General features: G+C 36.9%; 1 protein-coding gene across 5 annotated transcripts in view; it reads left to right on the plus strand.

Annotated features, from left to right (window-relative positions):
- The window catches only part of LOC113652492 (voltage-dependent calcium channel subunit alpha-2/delta-1), a 102151-nt gene that overhangs the window by 66823 nt on the left and 15499 nt on the right, over window positions 1–19829 (plus strand). For 4 of the 5 annotated variants that reach the window (XM_047822503.1, XM_027161603.2, XM_027161599.2 and 1 more), the window contains exons 17-27: window positions 583–663; window positions 3239–3313; window positions 10075–10146; window positions 10842–10916; window positions 11008–11069; window positions 11799–11872; window positions 15872–15880; window positions 16255–16315; window positions 16675–16772; window positions 17741–17822; window positions 19163–19225. In XM_047822503.1, coding sequence (XP_047678459.1) covers window positions 583–663; window positions 3239–3313; window positions 10075–10146; window positions 10842–10916; window positions 11008–11069; window positions 11799–11872; window positions 15872–15880; window positions 16255–16315; window positions 16675–16772; window positions 17741–17822; window positions 19163–19225 — 752 coding nt within the window. The remainder of the gene's footprint in view (window positions 1–582; window positions 664–3238; window positions 3314–10074; window positions 10147–10841; window positions 10917–11007; window positions 11070–11798; window positions 11873–15871; window positions 15881–16254; window positions 16316–16674; window positions 16773–17740; window positions 17823–19162; window positions 19226–19829) is intronic. The other variant, XM_027161601.2, reaches the window with a different exon arrangement.

The raw sequence follows: 19829 nt of genomic DNA on the forward strand, positions 1-19829 counted from the left end.
GTGCAAATTCTAGAGATATTTTAATCTGTGAACATAGACCAGAACACTACGCTTGACGCAAACAGCTATTAATAGCACTTTCTCTGGAAATGTGTGATATTTTTACACTTTTGTTAACAAAAAAACTGTTAGCAGTGACGCAGAAGCCTTTATCTCGAGGCATAGTAACCATCAGGACAGTAGCCTTTCAGGAAATTGGCTGCGGCGGATTAAGTTATTCCCGGTAGTGGAAAGTAAATATTATGTTCTAACTAACAATTATAGGTCAAAGTAAACTGTAAGTCTGTAAACTCCTCGGTGCGGGAGCTTAGTGTTCTATTTCTCAGTAGCATTGTGTTAAATGTGTTCATAAGTGCTATAACAATACAAGGCATTACGCTTCTTATGCATGAGCTGTGCTCTATTTTCCCATCAGGATATTACTCTGAATGTTAAACAGCTATCACTAAAGCTTTAGTGACATCTAGCTGATTGTGTTAATAAGGTCTTAGGATCTTTAACACCCTCTCCCTTAACTCATTTGTTATTTGCATGATAGTGCATGAGCATTTAAATGATCTCCTTTACTCTTATCTACTGTAGCACGGGAACCAGCTCATTCTAGGAGTGATGGGTGTGGATGTATCTCTGGACGATATTAAAAGACTGACACCGCGCTTTACAGTGAGCATACAGAATCCATACACATACTGTAGATACATTGTTCAGCATCGTTATATCTAAACCAAACCCCTCATTATCAAATATCAAAGTTACATTTAAATGCTCGTGGGTTATTTGGCTGTCGATTTGGGTTCGACTAGGTGCTGTATAGAAACCTGCAAGTGTTTTGTTTTATCCTCTCAGATAAGATAGAATCCTTGTAGACGGTTATGAATCCCTATGTATCCAAAGATCAAGTGTCTTGTACTTATTCACATGCTTTTTGATTCACACATGAATCAGGCAAATCATATCACAATTCCCAGGTGCTCAAGTGTTAGCATCATTATGGGGATATTTTCTTCTGCCGAAGGGCAATCACCCAAACACCCACCCACACCCAGCGTATGAATGTAACACATGTAAGCATGCTTCTGTGAGGACAGACAGGGCGGTTTCCTTTGGAATGGAGTATTCCTTGGAGTATTCATGGCCTATTCCCTCCGAACTCATGGAGTATTCCCACATATCAAGGTCCACACCCATAATTTCAAAGTCTGGGACAGTAGGTTCTGTCTGATGGGTAGTGGACACAGAACGCCCGTGAGCAATGTCAAGAACAAGTGGAATCATGAATTTAGGCCATCAGCAACACTGTTTTATTGTTGAATTTGCTGAAGTGTTATCCGTAACATGACAGAAGTGCAATGGCCTGGGTACAATTGTAGATTTTGGCCGGTGGTGTCTATTTCTGCCAGGTCTCCCGAACCATACTGGAGAGTGAGTTGTCTCTTCATAAACAGATTGAATTCCACCCTCTAGTACATGTTTCAAATGATCTGATTCAGTTTCTTGTGGCTTTGCCAACCCCTGGCGATAACTGTGCTGTGAGACAGTGCAGCTGATTGTATTGGCCCTGCAAGCAGCCAGATCTAAAAGGAAGGAAATGTGCTAATTTGCATCTGCCAACCTCCAGTTCAGCATAACTTGACATTTTGTGCTCTTCTGGTACTTAATGTAACTTACCACCATTGTGTTGCTGGTCCTCACTGCATGCATTTTGAAAGAGAATATGAAGGATTGGTCATACAGCTTTCAAATCGATAACATCGAACACAGGTCTCGTTTCAATTACATCTTTTTTCACATGTCACTATAGGCATGCAGAGAGATTTCTGTCATCAAGATTACCCTTTTTTAGGGAGAGCACTAATAGGCATACGTATTAATCTTGAATTTTGTATTCCTAATCTTTAGATTTTTCTTATAATAACCCTTTGTTCTATGTTTATGTTCTGTAAAGCTGCTTTGAGACAATGTCAATTGTAAAAAGCGCTATACAAATAAACTTGAATTGAATTGAATTGAATACGTTGAAGGAGAAAAACAGCATTGATCCAAAACCACATGGTGCCCAAACACGCTTTATCACTAAAACTTTAACATGCTTTTGTGAAGTTTAAGTATTTAAGCAACACTGAAAGAGACTAAGATGCAGCATTCCTTATTACACCACTTGGGTTGCTGCTTTCAAAAAACCTGCCAGATGCAGGTATAAATCTACATATGGGTAGTATGGAGGCAATCGGAATTTCCTAGACAGCTTTATCTACCGTAAAAGGTCTCACCTGGCACACAAGCCAAGCCTAATGCCTAGAAACTACAGTCTTTGCAGACATTAAGTGACTTTTCTGGCATTAAACTTCCAGTCTTAAAGCTTCCACGTGTGAGATCAGCAGCTCTGTCTGGCTCGTCACATGTTTTTCGAACACCAGCCAGTCATCTGGATAGGGGAGTATGCACTATGTGCTGGTACAGATTTTTATAATAACAACAAAATTAGCAAAAAAATAAATAAATCAAAGGATCAGAGTGCCATGCGCAATGTCTTTGAATCGACTTGCCTAACTCCTTTGACAAGAGTGGGAAAGAGAACGAGCTTGCGTAGTGAGGTCCTTTTACAGGAAGCTGTGTGAGGTGACGGTTGCAAGGTGATACGTTTAGTATTGAGAGAGATAGATAGATAGATAGATAGATAGATAGATAGATAGATAGATAGATAGATAGATAGATAGATAGATAGATTTATAGATTGATTTATAGATTGATAGATCGATTGATCGATAGATAGATGCTCTTTATAATAAATGTTACTAAATAACTACATAATAATAGTTCTATTGTTCTATGATCTGCTCTTATCTGACCTTCCTCCTTCTGCCTTTTCTCAGCAGACACACCCTGGAGAAGACATAAGCTTTTTATGCTTACATTATGCATTACATAAGCATCTGCTTGTACTTAAGACTTGATTTGTAAATGGCTGTGATTTTCCATTAAGCTCTGAGGAGCATTTCCAGATGAACAGACACTGATGATTAGCACACATAGCTTGCACATGATTGACAGATTAGGCCCATGTTGACTTGAGATCTTGGACAACGCTGATGCTCAGTGGGATTAAACAATACCTTAAAACAATTTCTCTGACTCCCGTGATTTAGGTCACGATGGTTGTCTTTCATTATAATGGTTATCACCTGAGTGGAAGTGCTCCTCACTATATGTCTTAACGTCTTGTTTCTTTCTGCCTCAGATCGGTCCTAATGGATATTATTTTGCGATAGATCCCAACGGCTATGTGCTGCTCCATCCAAACCTCCAGCCTAAGGTACACGTCATTGCATTCTACTCACTGCTACATCCATTGTGCCAAAACCATATTTTTGATAGGGCTGTTTGTTTCATTCTGTCATTCATATATATATATATATATATATATATATATATATATATATATATATATATATATATATATATATATATCTTTTAAAGCTGTATCTCTTTTCATACTATCTTCCTTTTTCCTGTTATATTTTAGTGTGTAAAACAAGCTTTATGAATAAGCTTAGATGTCATCATATAAATCTTGCCTCGACTGGGCACAAAAGCCAGACATGTTTCTATTGCTTTTCATTATTTAATTTTCCTTTTTGAGTAGATTTGATTTCTTTACATTGCCTCGTCTTTTAAAAACGTTTTCAGCACCAGTGACAAGCTGTCTTATTGCCTCATTGATCTCAGACCCCAGCCATGATTTTGGAATGTATTACCATTTTTTTTTCTGGTACATGAATATATAATCAGAGCTTGGGTAGACCTCCATGAGTGCTTCTGAGCACATGTTTTGTGTGATGGATGCTTTTTTGTGCATAACCTTTGCAATTTGCCTGAAGTAATACACTATAAACTGGCAGTGAACTTGCATATATTTTTTTCTCAATTGATCCCAGCCATGTTCATATTGGTGCATAACTTTGGAATATTACGCTGCACATGCAGGGTGTTATGGAACATTGAAACGAAGCATATGTGATGAATACAAGAAAGAATGATGTCGAGGATACACGGGGGCCGCCTTTTATTCTCGGTGTCCGTGTAGCAAAAGGGGTATTTATCACTTCATCACTGCTAACTACTTCCCAGTTATCAAACAGGACAATGCAAGGAAGACAAACCGACACACGGTGAGGAATCTGTGAATAGCTTACACTCGCTGTGCTTTAACCAAGTGAGACTGTGAGTTATGCCTGGGAGAGTATTTTAAACATCCAAGATTCCTCAGTTCTCTAAGCCACGTGTACCAGGGAAATCATGGCAGATGGTGCAGGGGTGCTGATATAATTTAGCATGCACAGGCAAGTGTGATGTTTGCTGTTAAATTCATAGTAGAATAACAATGCTCCAGGTCAAATATATGGAGAGGATTAACTTTTACCCAAACCAAGTCAAATCAAATAAACTGAACCGAGTTGCATAGACTCAGTTAATATAATTGAGTGTTATGACAGACTTTCATGTCCTTTAGAATTTTTTACCCTCCAGCATTTAGATGAAAGAAAAATAGCCAAGACGCTGAAAGCCCCCATTTCTCTGTCTCTTATCAACATTCATCTGCACCGTATACCTTTTGAAAATAATCTTTAACACCAATGTACATCCCCTTATCTGTGATTATTTTTATATCGCTTTTTTTTTTTTTAAATAAATGTCGGCTTTTAAACTGCCCAGGCTTTTCACCATGTCCAACAGAGGTGAATTTTTCCCAGCAGAATCTCATGTGGACTGCAGGCCACGAGTTCAAAAGTGTTTACATTTTTTCCCAGGAGCCATCTCTGATCAGTTCTGAAGACTTGATCTCAAATGATTTTCCGTGACCCGATATGGCCATGGGGTTTGCACACTGATTGAGTAAGACACATAGGCATGGATTGAATCTCTGAAGCACGGACGCTGTACTTGACCTTGAGCAGGGCGGGTATTCAAGCACAAACACCTGAACCAACCAGAGGGTGCTACATTTAGTGGAAATAGTTCAGTGTGCTGCACGAGTGTCCGGGAGTGAAGGACACAGGGGACAAATTTGTCTGAAATTTCAAGAAAGTCAGCACTCTGAGGAAAGTTTAGAGAATAGCTGTTTTACAGGACAGATTTGATTTTTATATTGATGAAATGGAAATGGCTTACACTCTCTTGGTGCCATTTAGCTTCACTGCACATGGGCATCTCTTCAAAGCTGTCTACTCTTTTAGTCTGTACATAGTAAAATGGGAATTATAGTTTCCATGCTGTTAGATGTTCCCAAAGCACGTTTAGTGTTTAAATGATATACAGATTCATTCTATCTGCTATGCTTTTTTTTTATTTTGAAAGAATTGACCATGTGTGTGTGTCAAGTCAAGTCAAGAGTCAAGACAAGAAGCTTTTATTGTTATTTTAACCATATATAGTTGGTGCAGTACATAGTGACATGGAACAATGCTTCTCCAGGACAATGGTGCAACATAAAACAACACAAAGCTACATAGAGCTAAGGACTGCAATTAAGTTAGTCCTAGAGACATAAAGTGTGACGTTTGCAACCTATTGCAAACAGGGCAAGACAAAAGACAGTGCAGACATACAATACAGAACACTACAAGACAGAAAACTCAAGATAGGTTGTGCAGTGTACATCTTGCACGTTATACAAAACATTGTGCAAAGGTAATGTGTTTGTAACATTGTGTGTGTGTTTATGTCTTGCATTAGAGGAGGATACATAATCGTCACATCAGATTAAATAACAAATACGCTGTAACTTTCCATGAGGTGAGACAACAGTAGACCGTAGCAAAAAAGTTCATTCTAATTTTATTGGCACACTTCATGAGTAACAATAAATAAACAGAAGTAATGCATTTGTTTTTAAAATTTTCTTTAAAATATGGGCACCTTTACGAATCGGTGAAGCAGACAAGAGCAAACAAGCTGTATTGATCTGAGATGGAAAGGTCAAAGAAAAGAGGAATTTATAACACTCCTCTGTGCAGGAATTTTTTTAACCATTCACACTACTGGGTTTTAGAAATGGCCTCATGATTTTTTCTCTTTGTCGCACAACCATGTCCGCACCGATGTGGATGTACTGAATGTTTTGAGAGTTTAGGCTATCAAATGCATCTAGATTTTGAGTTTCCACGATCCATGAGAATCCACAAATCTAGCTAGCAGCATAATAGACTGATCTGATTCAGCATCATAGTTTACAGTTGTGTATTTGGCTTTTTTTTACTTCCATGCACGGTCAAGTTTGGTTTTTGGTCTTTGATTAAAACAAAATTTTTTTTGCACCTTAGGTATGAAAAATAGAATTTCATGAACAAAACTAGTTTGCATGTCTGTAAAATATTTGTTAGGGGTGCCAATAATGTTTTCCACATTATTCTGTCATTATAGCTTTACTACAAAATAATATTTATTTATTTATTTATTTATTTATTTATTTATTTATTTATTTATTTATATTTATCTATTTATCTATCTATCTATCATTTGACAAAAGAAAAAACAATGCTTAGAGGAAAGTTAAGTACTTTCGTTTAATATTTTAAATAGATTTTTGAATCAATGTACTGTATAGTTTTTAGTTTATAAAACAAAGTCCTTCTCACAAAGGGTGCCAATAATTATAAAGCTGCCTAGAATTCTATGTCACTGCTATTGTAGACTGAACTGTGTCTGCATAGGTAGCATCAATAGCTTAGCGCTACATACCTTCTGAAGCTTTTTAGCGTTATCTTTCCCTTTAAAGAGCACAAACCCTGCTTATGTCTGACGTTAAGCTTCTTTAGCCAGAGTTTTGAGCTACAGTCACATCATGTGTATGTTAGTCAGGTGCAATTACTTTCGTGTTTTTACCCCAAGAGTATGCTTTTAAGATGATGTTCTAATATACATCTGTATTTATATAGTTTAGACATTCTTTGGAAGAAAAATAACAATGTCAGTCACAGTCATTTTAAACAGTAAAGCACAAAGGAGTCTTCATGCTGATTGGTCAGAGGTCCAATAGTCCTGGATGCAAGGCAAATCATGGGTTTATACAAAAATTCTGTTTCTGATACAATATTCAAAAGGATACATATGGAATTTTTTCTTTTACATAAATGTATTTATTTATTCTGTTTTGATCAGTAAGGATCAGCAGGATTAAGCGCAGTAGGGTCACTATACTGTCTTTGACGATAAAGATACAGTCACGTTCTCATGCCGAGATCTCTGGAAAATTAAGTCGTGTTCGCACCAATATGTCGAGATAACGAAAAAACTAAGTTGTGATCACGAGAAAACAAAGAAAAAACATAAGGGAAGTCATCTTAGGAATTCCGTAAGACTTTAACATTTTCTTTAACGTTTAACGTTATATATGAAGACTTCAGTAAGTGTCAGCACTTTAAGGTCAAGCTTTCATTCTTATCATTAAAACACTGCTGTCAAAAGAAACAGATCACACCACAAATCACTGTTTATTTCCTTAATGCTTATAAATTTTTACATGAGAACTTGCTTCTTTGTAGTTATTTGAATGGGGCCGTCCAGTCATTGTTCATTAGGAAGAAGATGAAACATTTTGGTATTTCCTGTTATTGGTGTTGTGGTGTTTTGCAGATTAGATTCCTAATGATCTCATTGCAGCCTTATTTTCATCTTCATCTTCATGCTGAACAATATTTACTGTTTACATAAATACATAATAAATACATTTCATGTTTCACTCGTTCAGTGCTCAAGTTAAGTCTTACGAGTCTGGTTTACAGATTTGAGTCTGTTTTATCTCCGCAATGGTAACTCGCATGGATACAGATATAGATTTTAAACAACAAAGAGTCTTTAAAGCCCTGAATAATTTATGAATACATGGTATATATTATCTACATCTGGGCTATGCCCATCCTAATAAAATGTCATCACAATAACATTCTAGTGATGTGTTGAAGAGTGACATTCCCTTGTATTAGAGGGATTTGGGTAGGACATGGAGGAAGTTAAGGGAGTCTGGTTTAATTCTACTTTAAACAAATCGTTCCTTTTTCTGAGTTATTTCGGACTATTATTTCTGGGCCATTCAGCGTGGATAATATTCCAACTAAATTTTAGCCACAATGAAAGATTGTTTACACAAAGCTCTATCAATGTACATTTCTGGATTTATTGACTGTATTGCGTGTGGTTGATTCAGGGATGTTAAACATTTGATTTTTTTTTTTTTTTATAAGAAGTGACTGACTTTTGATGACTGATAAGAAGCGCTAATCTGTGTGACATGCTATGGATAAGAGCTTCTGAGCCTTTTTCTATTGAAACCTAATGAGCTCATTTTTTTGTCTGCCTGAATTTGTTTTGTACATGATGCCATCTTAAAGCACGATGTAAAAGATACTTGTATCGTATACATATAAGATTACACAAAAAATGCGCATATGATCAAATGCATGCATAATAAGACGTAGTCACACGCTAGCATCATATCATGTGCGTGTCGTAGGGGTGGCTGAGGAGTATCGACACGCTTAGTTGACGTGTCAGTCACGTTTAACATATTTAGCTCCTCACACAGTGTGTTTTCGGGGGGGTGGGGGCGGGTTGGGGTGGGCAGTTGTAGTGAACATTGTGACCTCAACACTTTGATATTGTCCCTTTGCTGTGCCTGTCTCTCATTACTCACTCTGCTTTCATATCCAGCCCTGCCTGCTCACTCACTCTCTTTGATTCTCTATTCCCCTTTAAGCTGCCTTTCCCCCCCATAAAACCTCTTCTTTTTGCCCTTCTTTTAATACATAATTTCTTAAATGTTATTATTATTATTATTATTATTATTATTATTATTATTATTATTATTATTATTATTATTATTATTTATTTATTTATTTATTTATTTATTTATTTATTTATACATTTATACATTTCCGGGTCAAAATCAATAAAATCAATTAAAGTTATTTAAAATTAAACAATAACAACAGTTCACTAGATAAAGGTAGAGAGACTTGATGCTGGAATAGAGACAGTGATATGCATCATAATGCTGTTCAGGACATGAGATGACTTCTAAATAAAACATTTTCTGGAAATAATAGGTACAGTATGGAAATGAAAATCATTCACAAGCTCTCTTTATCATAGTGACTCTGAGTTATTGTTTGAAATTCAACATTGTTATTAATGTGTTGAAATATTAAATCACTTTGGCAATGTATGATCTTATGACAAGTGGAAATGAATGAATGGATGATTTGGTGAAACTGTGTGAAATGGAATATCAATCAAAACGCTTTCTTTCTTTCTTTCTTTCTTTCTTTCTTTCTTTCTTTCTTTCTTTCTCTCATAATTTGCATGTTTTTTTTTTCACTTTATTTTTATCTTCAACATCCTTATCTATATCCATTTACATGCTTGATCTATTGTCTGCCTGAAGTAAGAATCTAACACTTTTATCTTCACTAGTTTGTAGCTCTCACTTCATTAAGCGGCTCCACAAGTAACTAAATACACATTATGCACTTTATGTGTCCCAAAGACCAAACATTGAAGTCTGAAAATTAGAGATTTATAATCCAGTAGTGACTATAAGATTTATTGTTTGGTCTTCTGAAAACACATTTATTACTGAAAATGCATAATGTATATTTCATGAATGCAGCTATGTTATAATGAGTCCTTTAGCTTATTTCATTATTCTGTGAACACCTAAGATAACATTAAACCCTTTAGGGTATTAAACTTAGCGGTAGTGCCCGGGACTCTATTAGTTTTTATGGAGCATAACCGCATGACACACTTTAATATTACAGAAACGCTGAATATAGATTTCCCTTTTTTAATGCCACGGCAGCAGAATATAACAGAATATAATACGAAAATAACTTATTAGCACATCTTCTGGAATCTGGGATAAAACAGACCTGTTTAAAGGTCTGTGAAAGGTTTGGTCCGTAAACTTACTATTCAGAAATATTATTTGTTTCGTATCAGCAGTAATTTTGAGTTTATGTTCTGTTCTCTAGTGGCTCATTGTTTCCAATTATTAATCTGATTGTCATTTTTTGTTAGAATCCTAAATTTCAGGAGCCTGTGACTCTGGACTTACTGGATGCTGAACTAGAAAATGATATTAAAGTCCAGGTACACACACACACACACACACACACACACACACACACACACACACACACACACACACACACACACACACACACACACACACACACACACACACACTCAGTAAGAGTGTGAGACATTAAGGAATAATAGTTGCTAGATGAATAAATAATACATTTCAGACAATTCAGTGCACACAAATTATTACAGACCCCATACTCAGGATTTTTTACGGTGTGGCAATTGTGGCATTTTTTAAAAAGATGTAAAAAAAAGTGTATAGTAAATCTCACAGTGGTACTGCTGCTTTTTGCTGTTCCATGGACCGTGGGTGATATGTGGTACGTGGGTGTCCTCCTGAATTTAGATAAACAGTGCGGCGTAACAACAGGGTGTTCACGCTTGAAAGCATAGCTCTATTTCTTTGAAAACCACATCTAAATGCACAAAATCGTTCCGGAACAAATTAAACTAGACCATAACTGGGAAATAAAAAACATGGTTGTCAACATTTTCTATAACACAATAATTGACCCTGACACCAGGCAACCTTATGGGACACACTGGACTGGTGAAGTGTACTCTATATTTGAAATGCTTTTAGAGAAAACAAAAATCTGTTGTTAAGATGTAGAGCTTCTGTTGTGCCTTAAATAATTCAGTACTTATATCACTATATATATAGTGATGAATCAATTGAATACTTTAATCTGATTTAGATAAGAACCATGATGATTGACAGGACTGCTGGTGAGAAGAAGAAGATTGAGACACTGGTCAAATCTCAGGATGAGGTTTGTGAAGATTCAGCATGCAATTTATTTATTTGTTTGTTTATTTATTTATTTATTTATTTTTCCATCTGTTTTCTTTTTTTGCTGTCAGAGATACATTGATCGAGGATTAAGGACTTACACATGGGTACCAGTCAATGGCACAGACTACAGGTATGTTCAGACAGGACATTTCTATCTATTGCTTGGTAAGTCCATTTGTCTTGACATAAACATTGATTTGTTAGCTTCAAGGGCAACCACTTAGCTAATGGACTACAGTGAATAACTCAACACTTCAGAATTCAATATTATGCAAATCCTCCAAGATTTTGGACATAAGATTTAGACATATTTCATTTTATAAACAATAATTATTATTTAAAAAAACATATATATATATATATATATATATATATATATATATATATATATATATATATATACATAAAAAAAAGTTTCCTAGCTTCCCAAAAAGGTCCTGCTTGAGACTGTCTATAATAGCGGAACAAGCTGTTGTAGGGTCCTGCATAGTCATTCCCCAGGATGTCAAACTAGGAAACGATATAAGAATGTCTTGGAATAATGGTGTTCATTCCTGCAGTACACTTCCAGAGACTTGTATAATCTATGCCAAGACACACATCTGTATGTTATATCATAAAATAACTTCTAAGGCAACCGCAATGTATTTGTAACCATTTTGTGCAATAACGTGCTGTGACTTTTAAAGACTTTTTATAAAACCTTCAAACCTGTGGTTATTATTAGAATGGTGGATTTTTCAGCTAATACTTGGAATGACAGTTTACTTCACAACAAGCAAATTATGCACAAAATTGCTAATAAATCTGAATTTCCCTTTAATGCGCTATATAATCTATGTACCTGTGTGTTCTATAGTTTGGCCTTGGTTTTGCCCGAGTACAACTTGCACTACATCCAAGCAAACCTAGGGGACATAAAGCAAGCCATGTGTGAGTATAAGTGACTATTTGGAGTGCTTTTAGTCTACCACTTCTCTGCTCCTCGGTAGGGTGTACAATCTCAGCTTTTTTATTTTTCTTATTAGAATTGCACTTGCTTTTTATAGTTAATACCTGGCCTAAATAATAATCTATCCAATGCTGCCCGTCATTACAGGCTCAGTTAGTTTTGTACACCAGCAATTATCATGTCCTTTAAATGATACCGTAAAAAAAATTGTGAAAATCAGCTGAAATCTTTATGTGAGCATCCGTTAAATGTAACAGGATATGCTTTTGCTAGCTCGGATTTAAGATAAGGTAGCATGTATGTTTCAGAGCAAAGGACTCTACTGAAGATGCTTTTTTATATAGATGTTTCCATGCAAATCCAAATTTAAGAAGGCTGAATTGATTACTAAAGGCCTTTTAATTCAGTATGCTAAAGTATATCGTGCAGAAACAAGGTAAAGGTGTCCTGTTGCCCCAGAACATACAGTATATGCTTTATGATTTTTAAGGTATGCCTACCAGGCACTTCAATTCGAAGTTGTACCTTTTGGCACCTCTTTAGGAGATTCTGAGATGTATATAAGCAGTTCTGTCTTCCCTGATTGTTAGAGGCAACATGTTTTTTCTTATAAGGTTTAGGAAGGTCACTTTGTGTGGTAATAGATTCTGCTGGGTATGCTAGGGTTGTTGATATGGACCATACTTCCCTTGGGCTTGATGGATCAAATAGTGTTTTGGAAGTGTGCATGAGACTATGGCTATACAAAAAGCCACAAGGCACATGTCCTCACCTCAGGGAGCAGGGCATAGCCATAGCTTGCTGAAAAGGCAAGGCTTTTCGTGGGGGAAAAGCCCCCTTGTGATGAGTGCCCTATCAGAATGAGGCAGTCAAAACAGACATCCCCTTTATCTTTTGCAAAGTTACATGGGCACATGAGATTCTGCGCTGTCATCGCTGTAGTCTGGGTTTGTTTCCCAATCAGGGAAACCACGCATTCTAGGTCTGTGGTGGATTAACGGTTAAGGGTCTGGAATACTGATCAGAAGGGATGGGGTTCAAACCCCAGCTCTGCTGAGCTGCTGCTCTGGGGCCCTTTAACAAGAACCTCAACTCTCCGCTACAGGGGTGCTGAAACTTGACCGACTCTGCACTCAACAAGCTTGAATATGTCAGGAAAAGAATTTCACATAGCTGTGACAAAGTTTCTTTGTATGGATTTGAGAATGGTCCATCAGGCCCTGTTGTTTTATTCATGTAATATTTTTACTGGCCTTTGTCAATCATCACAGTAACAAAAGGTTAAATGGCTTTCTCAAACTTTCAGAAAAAACTACTTAGGTAGACCAATCCAGTGTAGCCTCACTAATAGAAACTTGTCTACCAGATCTGTACACCGGTGCAGTGGATTCTGTACGGAGATCATATACATCTACAAAAGTATCATCTGTACACAGAAGTTGTAACCACAACCTGTGAAAGGTTTGGCAAAACACAAGTTGATCTCTTTATTGTTTAATGTTTCCACTGGATCCAGAAACCCTGCTGGAACAGGATGCATGGATTCACTGACTTCTCCATATACAGTGTGCATTTTTACATCACTGTTGCTGATTCTGACATTTTGGTACCTGTGTAATTAACACTTTGAAATTAACTGAGAATTATGATTAAGCAGTCCAGGAACTACTACTGAACATGGGTGTTGTATGGTGTCCATTCCTCATTCCATTTCCCAATAAGAGACACTAACTTTATTTCCGGAATTGGTAGAAAGTAGCCAGATCCCATGTACCCTAAAGTTAAACACGATGGTAAATGCAATATGTATATAATCTTTCTGGAAGCATATTGATTAAAACACTTTTGATCTTTCTGAATAGATAAAGTGCCTCTATTCACGATATTTACCGTGTGTTAAAGTCCCTTGAGGAGCATCTATATAAGCTATTTAGACAGGCAGCTATTCCATCTTCAGGATAGCTTTTCATCTTCAACAATAGGGCTCCCTCGTCTCAGAGGAGTCTGACCCACTGAGTGGTGGTGGTGGACATCATCATTGCAAACATTAGCTCCTTTTTTATGGGTGTTAATTTGATGTATGTCTCTTGTGTCTGAGCTGCTGCTACCTGGATGGGAAAATGCACATTCTCCAGGTTGAATATTGTCCTTCCTGATGGAATGAGCTGCAGTTACAGTATACAGTATGCTGCTATTCAAAATATTTGGCTATATTTCTTGATTTCAGGTTTTCTGGATTCAACAGATAAATTGGGGTCAGTTGGGGAGAGAGGCGTGCTTGTCAGTATTTGCATTGAAATTTCAGTTCACTTTGCTAGATTTTAAATTTGTACTAGTTTTGGCATATCAAATGCGCATAATCACAGGTGCCATACTATTATCTCTGTGGTGTATGAGCCGTTATTTTTCCATTTACTTTGCACAATCTTGATATAGATCAGCATTTCCCTTTTGAAAAAGCATAATAGTGGCTAAATTTAGACATCTCCTGCCAATCGGCAGCAAGTTTGTATATGTGATTGATGACTCAGGAGTGTATTGCAGATGTGCATGGATGAGCTATGTCTCTGTGTCTCTGTCACACTGCCTGTCTCCCCTTCTCTCCTTTACTGTAAGTCAGACAAGCGCATATTTATGATGTTGTAAAGGCCCAGGTGAAGATGGAGCAGAGGGTGTAGAATAGGGTCATGTCTCTGTGTGTTTCCTCTCAGGCTTTGTGGTTCTCTACAGATCTCCTGGATGGTTTAAAAGCCTGAATGAATGCTCCATGAGCTCCAGGAGGCTCGTTTAGCTGAGTTGAAAGAAAATAGTGAAGCTTAGACACGCTCTCCAAGAGATGTTTGGCTCTGGAGAGTTGTGCAGAGTAATGAGAAGAACATGTGAACAGAAAGCATCGTGAACATTGCTCCTCATGAGCATTGTAGCTTTGTTCGTGTAATGATTGTAATGCCCAAGAGTATTATAGTATTACAGTAATGTGTTAGCTGAGCTGTCTCTTTATTTGTAGGCAAATATATAAACCAAAATAAATAAATAAATATATTGTAGTAAAAAAGCACAAACAGCAGATTCAAGTGTGGAAATGCCGCCACTGTAGTCTTTGATATATATCATACACTCTAGAGAAGCTCATGAACAGACATACACATACAGTACCTACCCCTGCTGAGCAAAATCTTATAAACATGTCTAATTGCATGTGGGTTCAGGTAAATCTGGTAATATTAAGCAGTGAGTGCAGCGTCTTGTCATTACGTGTTGTCTGATCATAGGATTACTTAAATCATGGTTCCATTATGCATAGCGATGAAAGAGTAGGTTTATAGGGATTTTGGAGCTAGTCTAAGCTTTAAGTATATATGATCATGTACAAATGGTCTTTATAAAGAGTTAAAGGAATTGTTTATATTGTACCCTAAAAAGTAAGTTTTAGTTTAAGACAGGGATACAGCAGTTTGTTCAATATGTGCAACGGACTTTGTACCTATTGTTTGCTTAAAAACTTTACTTTAAATGCTTTACTATTATGCTTGCGAAAAAATCGTTTAAATAAATAATATATCCAAATAATCATCCAACCAGCAGAAGAAAAAAATCAACCCACGGTTTTTAACTCTGGATTATCCCTTTTTCTAGAACTTGTTGAATTTAATAAGGTTCAGGATGGTGCTGTTTTTTTCCTCTGTGTTTTTTGCTGCTGTCTAGGGATTTCTGGGCACTGTCTTAATGTCTTAATGTCTCTGTTGCTATATGTGTTGAAAGAAGGGATTACAATTTGTCTTTGGTCATCTCCCTCCAGCTGTTACTTTACACCATCTTCATTTGAAAGGCAGTTGCTTAGCTTCAGAAGAACTCCTGTGTCAGATCTGCATGCTTTATACCGTATGTAATGACGTGTTGAAATATAGTGTTCACAATACAGATTGGTTCATAACTCTGTCTTTCTCTTTCCTGGGTAACCTGTGGAATTTACACTGTAGGGCACAAGGGCAAGTATAGTGCTTCTGTCATGTCTGTCTCTTCCTGTTCTTCTTTTTTTCCCACTTTTTTTTTAAACTTTCCACATGTTTGCATGTCTCACTTATCCTCTACATACGCCAAATGGCATGATATGAAATGTGCATGTGAGAGAGCATTCTTCACCTTTTTAGTACTATTGGTTTGGTTCTAGCACTACTAATCATGCACATTAAATAAATTGTTTGTCATATGAATTCCAGTTGGTGTTACTGTCACTGTTTTGCGTTTAGTTATCTGCTGCATGTGGATCATTTGGATATTGCATTTGCGTGACAGTTAACATTGAGTATTATGGCAGAAGTGACATTTGAGGTTCTGACCTGCCTCACCTCTTTTTCTACAGCCTTGGATACTATGCAAGTGGAGAAATTTGAGGATTATGGCTACACCTTTATAGCACCCAGGTAGGTCTCTCTTCTTATCTCATTCTTATACGCAAACACACACAGAGACCTGAAAGCAAGTATCGACCTCCCATAGCGTTAGCAGTGTTAGGTTTATCCGAGCAGTGTTCAGACTGTATTGATGATCGAAGGCTAATAATTTTAGACATTATAGCTGTTAGATATGACCTTTGTTTTTTCTGCCTGAAAGTTTAATCATACATTCCAGAATTTATATAGCATCAAAAAAGTACATAAATCTGATCGATGCATGTAGTGAACATCTATTTATAATTTCTAAGTTAATTGGTTATTCTTGGCACTAGTTATTTGCTTTTGACATTGTTTGTGTTGAATAAACTTATGATGACATCATGTAGGGAATATTGCCAAGACCTGAAACTCTCCACCAACAACACTCAGTTCCTCATTGACGTGAACCAGTACATCGACAAGAGAACGCCCAATGACCCGATGTGTAAGTGCATAGTTTATATCTGATAGGCATTCGTATGATAACCCAGAAGTCAGTTTTAACATCCTGAGAAATGTATCACCTTGACAACACTCAATGAAACACGGTGGTGTTAGCACCCTGTTATAGCGCAGGCTTTTCAATCAGCAGGGTTCATGAAACTGGTCAGGGGTAAAAGAAAAGCATGGATCGATTCAGATATCAGGACGATGTTTTCCAAGCATATACTTTAGACCCAAATAAGTTACATTAAATCATGATGGAATACAGTATTGAAACTTAACTCTCCTAATAAAACTCACCTTGATGTTAGATCACATCACCGTTACATAAGCCCTCTCTGAAATCATTATCAAAGCTCTGATATATTTACAACCCTAAAGTGTGTAAATCGATAAATGATCTCATGCTTTTAGAGATGAGTGTCTTTTTTCTTATAGTTGCTTAGTCAGATGCTTTCCCAGTCAAGTGATGTCACTGTGTGTCTTGTTCACTCAATGTGAAGGTGACCCTGGAGTGCACTGATTGAAATTAGCCTCTGTGATTGATTAGTCTAGTCTGGGACATTAGTCCTGTCTCTGTTACCTTTTTGCTCAGCTTCTAATGAGTCACTGCTTATCCTGACTTGGGTTTCTGCTGTCTCATATGCATTGGTCACTGGCCAGAGCAAAGTGGCTTGAATCATTGCCATGCCATGTCATATATACATCTTTGTGCAGAAAAACATAAAAAAATGTTCAAATCATTGATAAAGCTTTGCTTGGTAACCTAAGGGGTTATAATGAGATGGGTGATCTCCCATATACTAGAATCATACCGGTAGGTGGATTGGCCATACTAAAGATGTGAACCCAGAAAAGGATCTACTGTATATTCATGGTGACCTTGACCAGGATAAGACAGACACTGAAGATAAATTAATAAATAAACCTATTCACCAATTACATAAACAACGCTTAACTCTTTTCCAGGTAATGTGACTCTAATCAACAGGCTGTTACTGGATGCTGGTCTTACAGCTGAATTAGTTGATCTTTGGAAAAACCAGAATGTGTAAGTCTATCATGGTGCAGATACACTTCCTGAATTCGTACCGCATCAATTCAAACGACAATACAAAACGAAGGTATTGAAGTTAACCTTAACCTTGAACTGACATATAAATTGAAATATAAATTTGCATGAATTTATATGAACGAGACATTGTTGGTTTAGAAGATTAATAAACTTCAAAACTAGCTCAAATTGGGAAATCGGTATAGTACTAAAAATGAACTAAATGTAATGGAATGTAACTAAATAAATGTTGTGCTTCACTCTCATTGCTGAAAACTCCAACTGGTTGTCGTCAAGAGTCACGTTATTAGTTGTATGGCATTCACTTGTGTGCAATTAAAATGTCACATGATTGCAAATCAAAAACACTTGTTTGTGTAAGGCTCTAAAGCTTGTTAGAGAACATGCTTCCAGAGATAGGAGCTGTCAAGTTCTGGAAAAGCATCAATCAGCGTTTGGTTATCAACAAGCAAACAAGTAGCCAGGAGTAACTAAGATAGGAAATGTTCACAGAGCAGAACTAACCTGGACACTCCACAAAGCTGGGTTTAGAGGTGTGGAACTGTGCATTGAGAATGAGACCAAAATGATCCTTTTTTTTTCTCTTGTGCCAAAGAGCTGCATTTGGCAGAATCCCATAGCCAATCAACCTGAGAACATTATCCCCACAGTGAAGCATGGTGATGGTAGCATGGTGGTGTGGTTCTGTGGGAGTGACCTTCCAAAAAGACCACAGCCTTAAGCATACTGCAAATGCTACACTTGGTGATGTTGAAATCCACGACCTTGACTTCGCTAGACTGCATGAGCCCATTCCTTAATACAAAAATGTTTGCATTTCAGCGATCTTCATACAATCTGACATACTGTAGTTTGAGCAATTTTGCCAAGAAGAATGTGGAAACAATATGAGGATCCAGATATGCAAAGCTGATAGAGACAAATCACAGAAGACAACTCTATATCCAGCCAAACATTTCTACCGAGTATTGACCAAGGGGTTTGAAAACGTATGCAACTAACCGATGTCTGCTTTTTGTTTGATTTGAGATCGAGTCTAGACCATAATGGTAGAAAATTCTATAAAATATTCTGGATGCATCATATGTGGTAAACAAACAAACAAACAAAACAAATAAAGCAGAATATGTCATTGGAAGGATTGGGGTTTGGTGGTTGTAATTTTCCTAACTGGTTACTCAGTGCTCTTTAAAACTATTTAAAATGACTCAAAACAGACACCCAAACATCATGTGCGAATGAGTCACTTGTGGAACTTAAAATGTAATAGTTAGTAGAAAAAAAGAGCGAAAATGATCATATTTGTTGTGTTACAGAGAAGGTGTGTTGGCCAGGTTTGTGGCTACGGATGGGGGCATCACACGGGTTTACCCTAAAAGGTGGGGAAAAAGCGTTTTATTTCATCTTAGTCAACTTGTTTGATCTAAAGTTTGCCTATCATTAGATTTGATGTGTTTGTGTGTGTGTGTGTGTGTGTGTGTGTGTGTTTGCTCATACATTTCTTATCCATATGTGAGAAATATTTAGATGCTTTAAGTAAGACGCAGGATGTGGGAGAGAATTTCTGGAAGCATGTGAATCTCAGCGGGAAAACTGAAGAGTTGTGTTGGGTCTGTCCTGCTGTTTTAAATCACAGAAAGTAGTTTACGAACTAGGACTCACTTTGTTCTCTCTTTCACCCTTTTCCTCTTTTTCTATCTGTCATTAACTGTACTCTATAAAAGTGTTAGACAGAGACTGAGTTCATAAAGCAGTTTTTTGTAGATTAAAACAGCAGGACAGTCTGAGTCCAAATGATTCGGTGGTTGAGGTGTAAATAGTCCTTGTAGCAAAACGAAGATGATTTAATAAACTAATTCCACAGACCTATCGAATTCACGGATCTAAGTGGTCAGGAGATGTTGAATCATTTTCTCTAACAGTACAGATGGGACGGGAATTCTGAAACTGTAATCCAAATCGCATATTTTAATTTTAATGTTT

Source organism: Tachysurus fulvidraco, chromosome 13 (genome assembly GCF_022655615.1).
Source record: "Tachysurus fulvidraco isolate hzauxx_2018 chromosome 13, HZAU_PFXX_2.0, whole genome shotgun sequence".
NCBI lineage: Eukaryota > Metazoa > Chordata > Actinopteri > Siluriformes > Bagridae > Tachysurus > Tachysurus fulvidraco.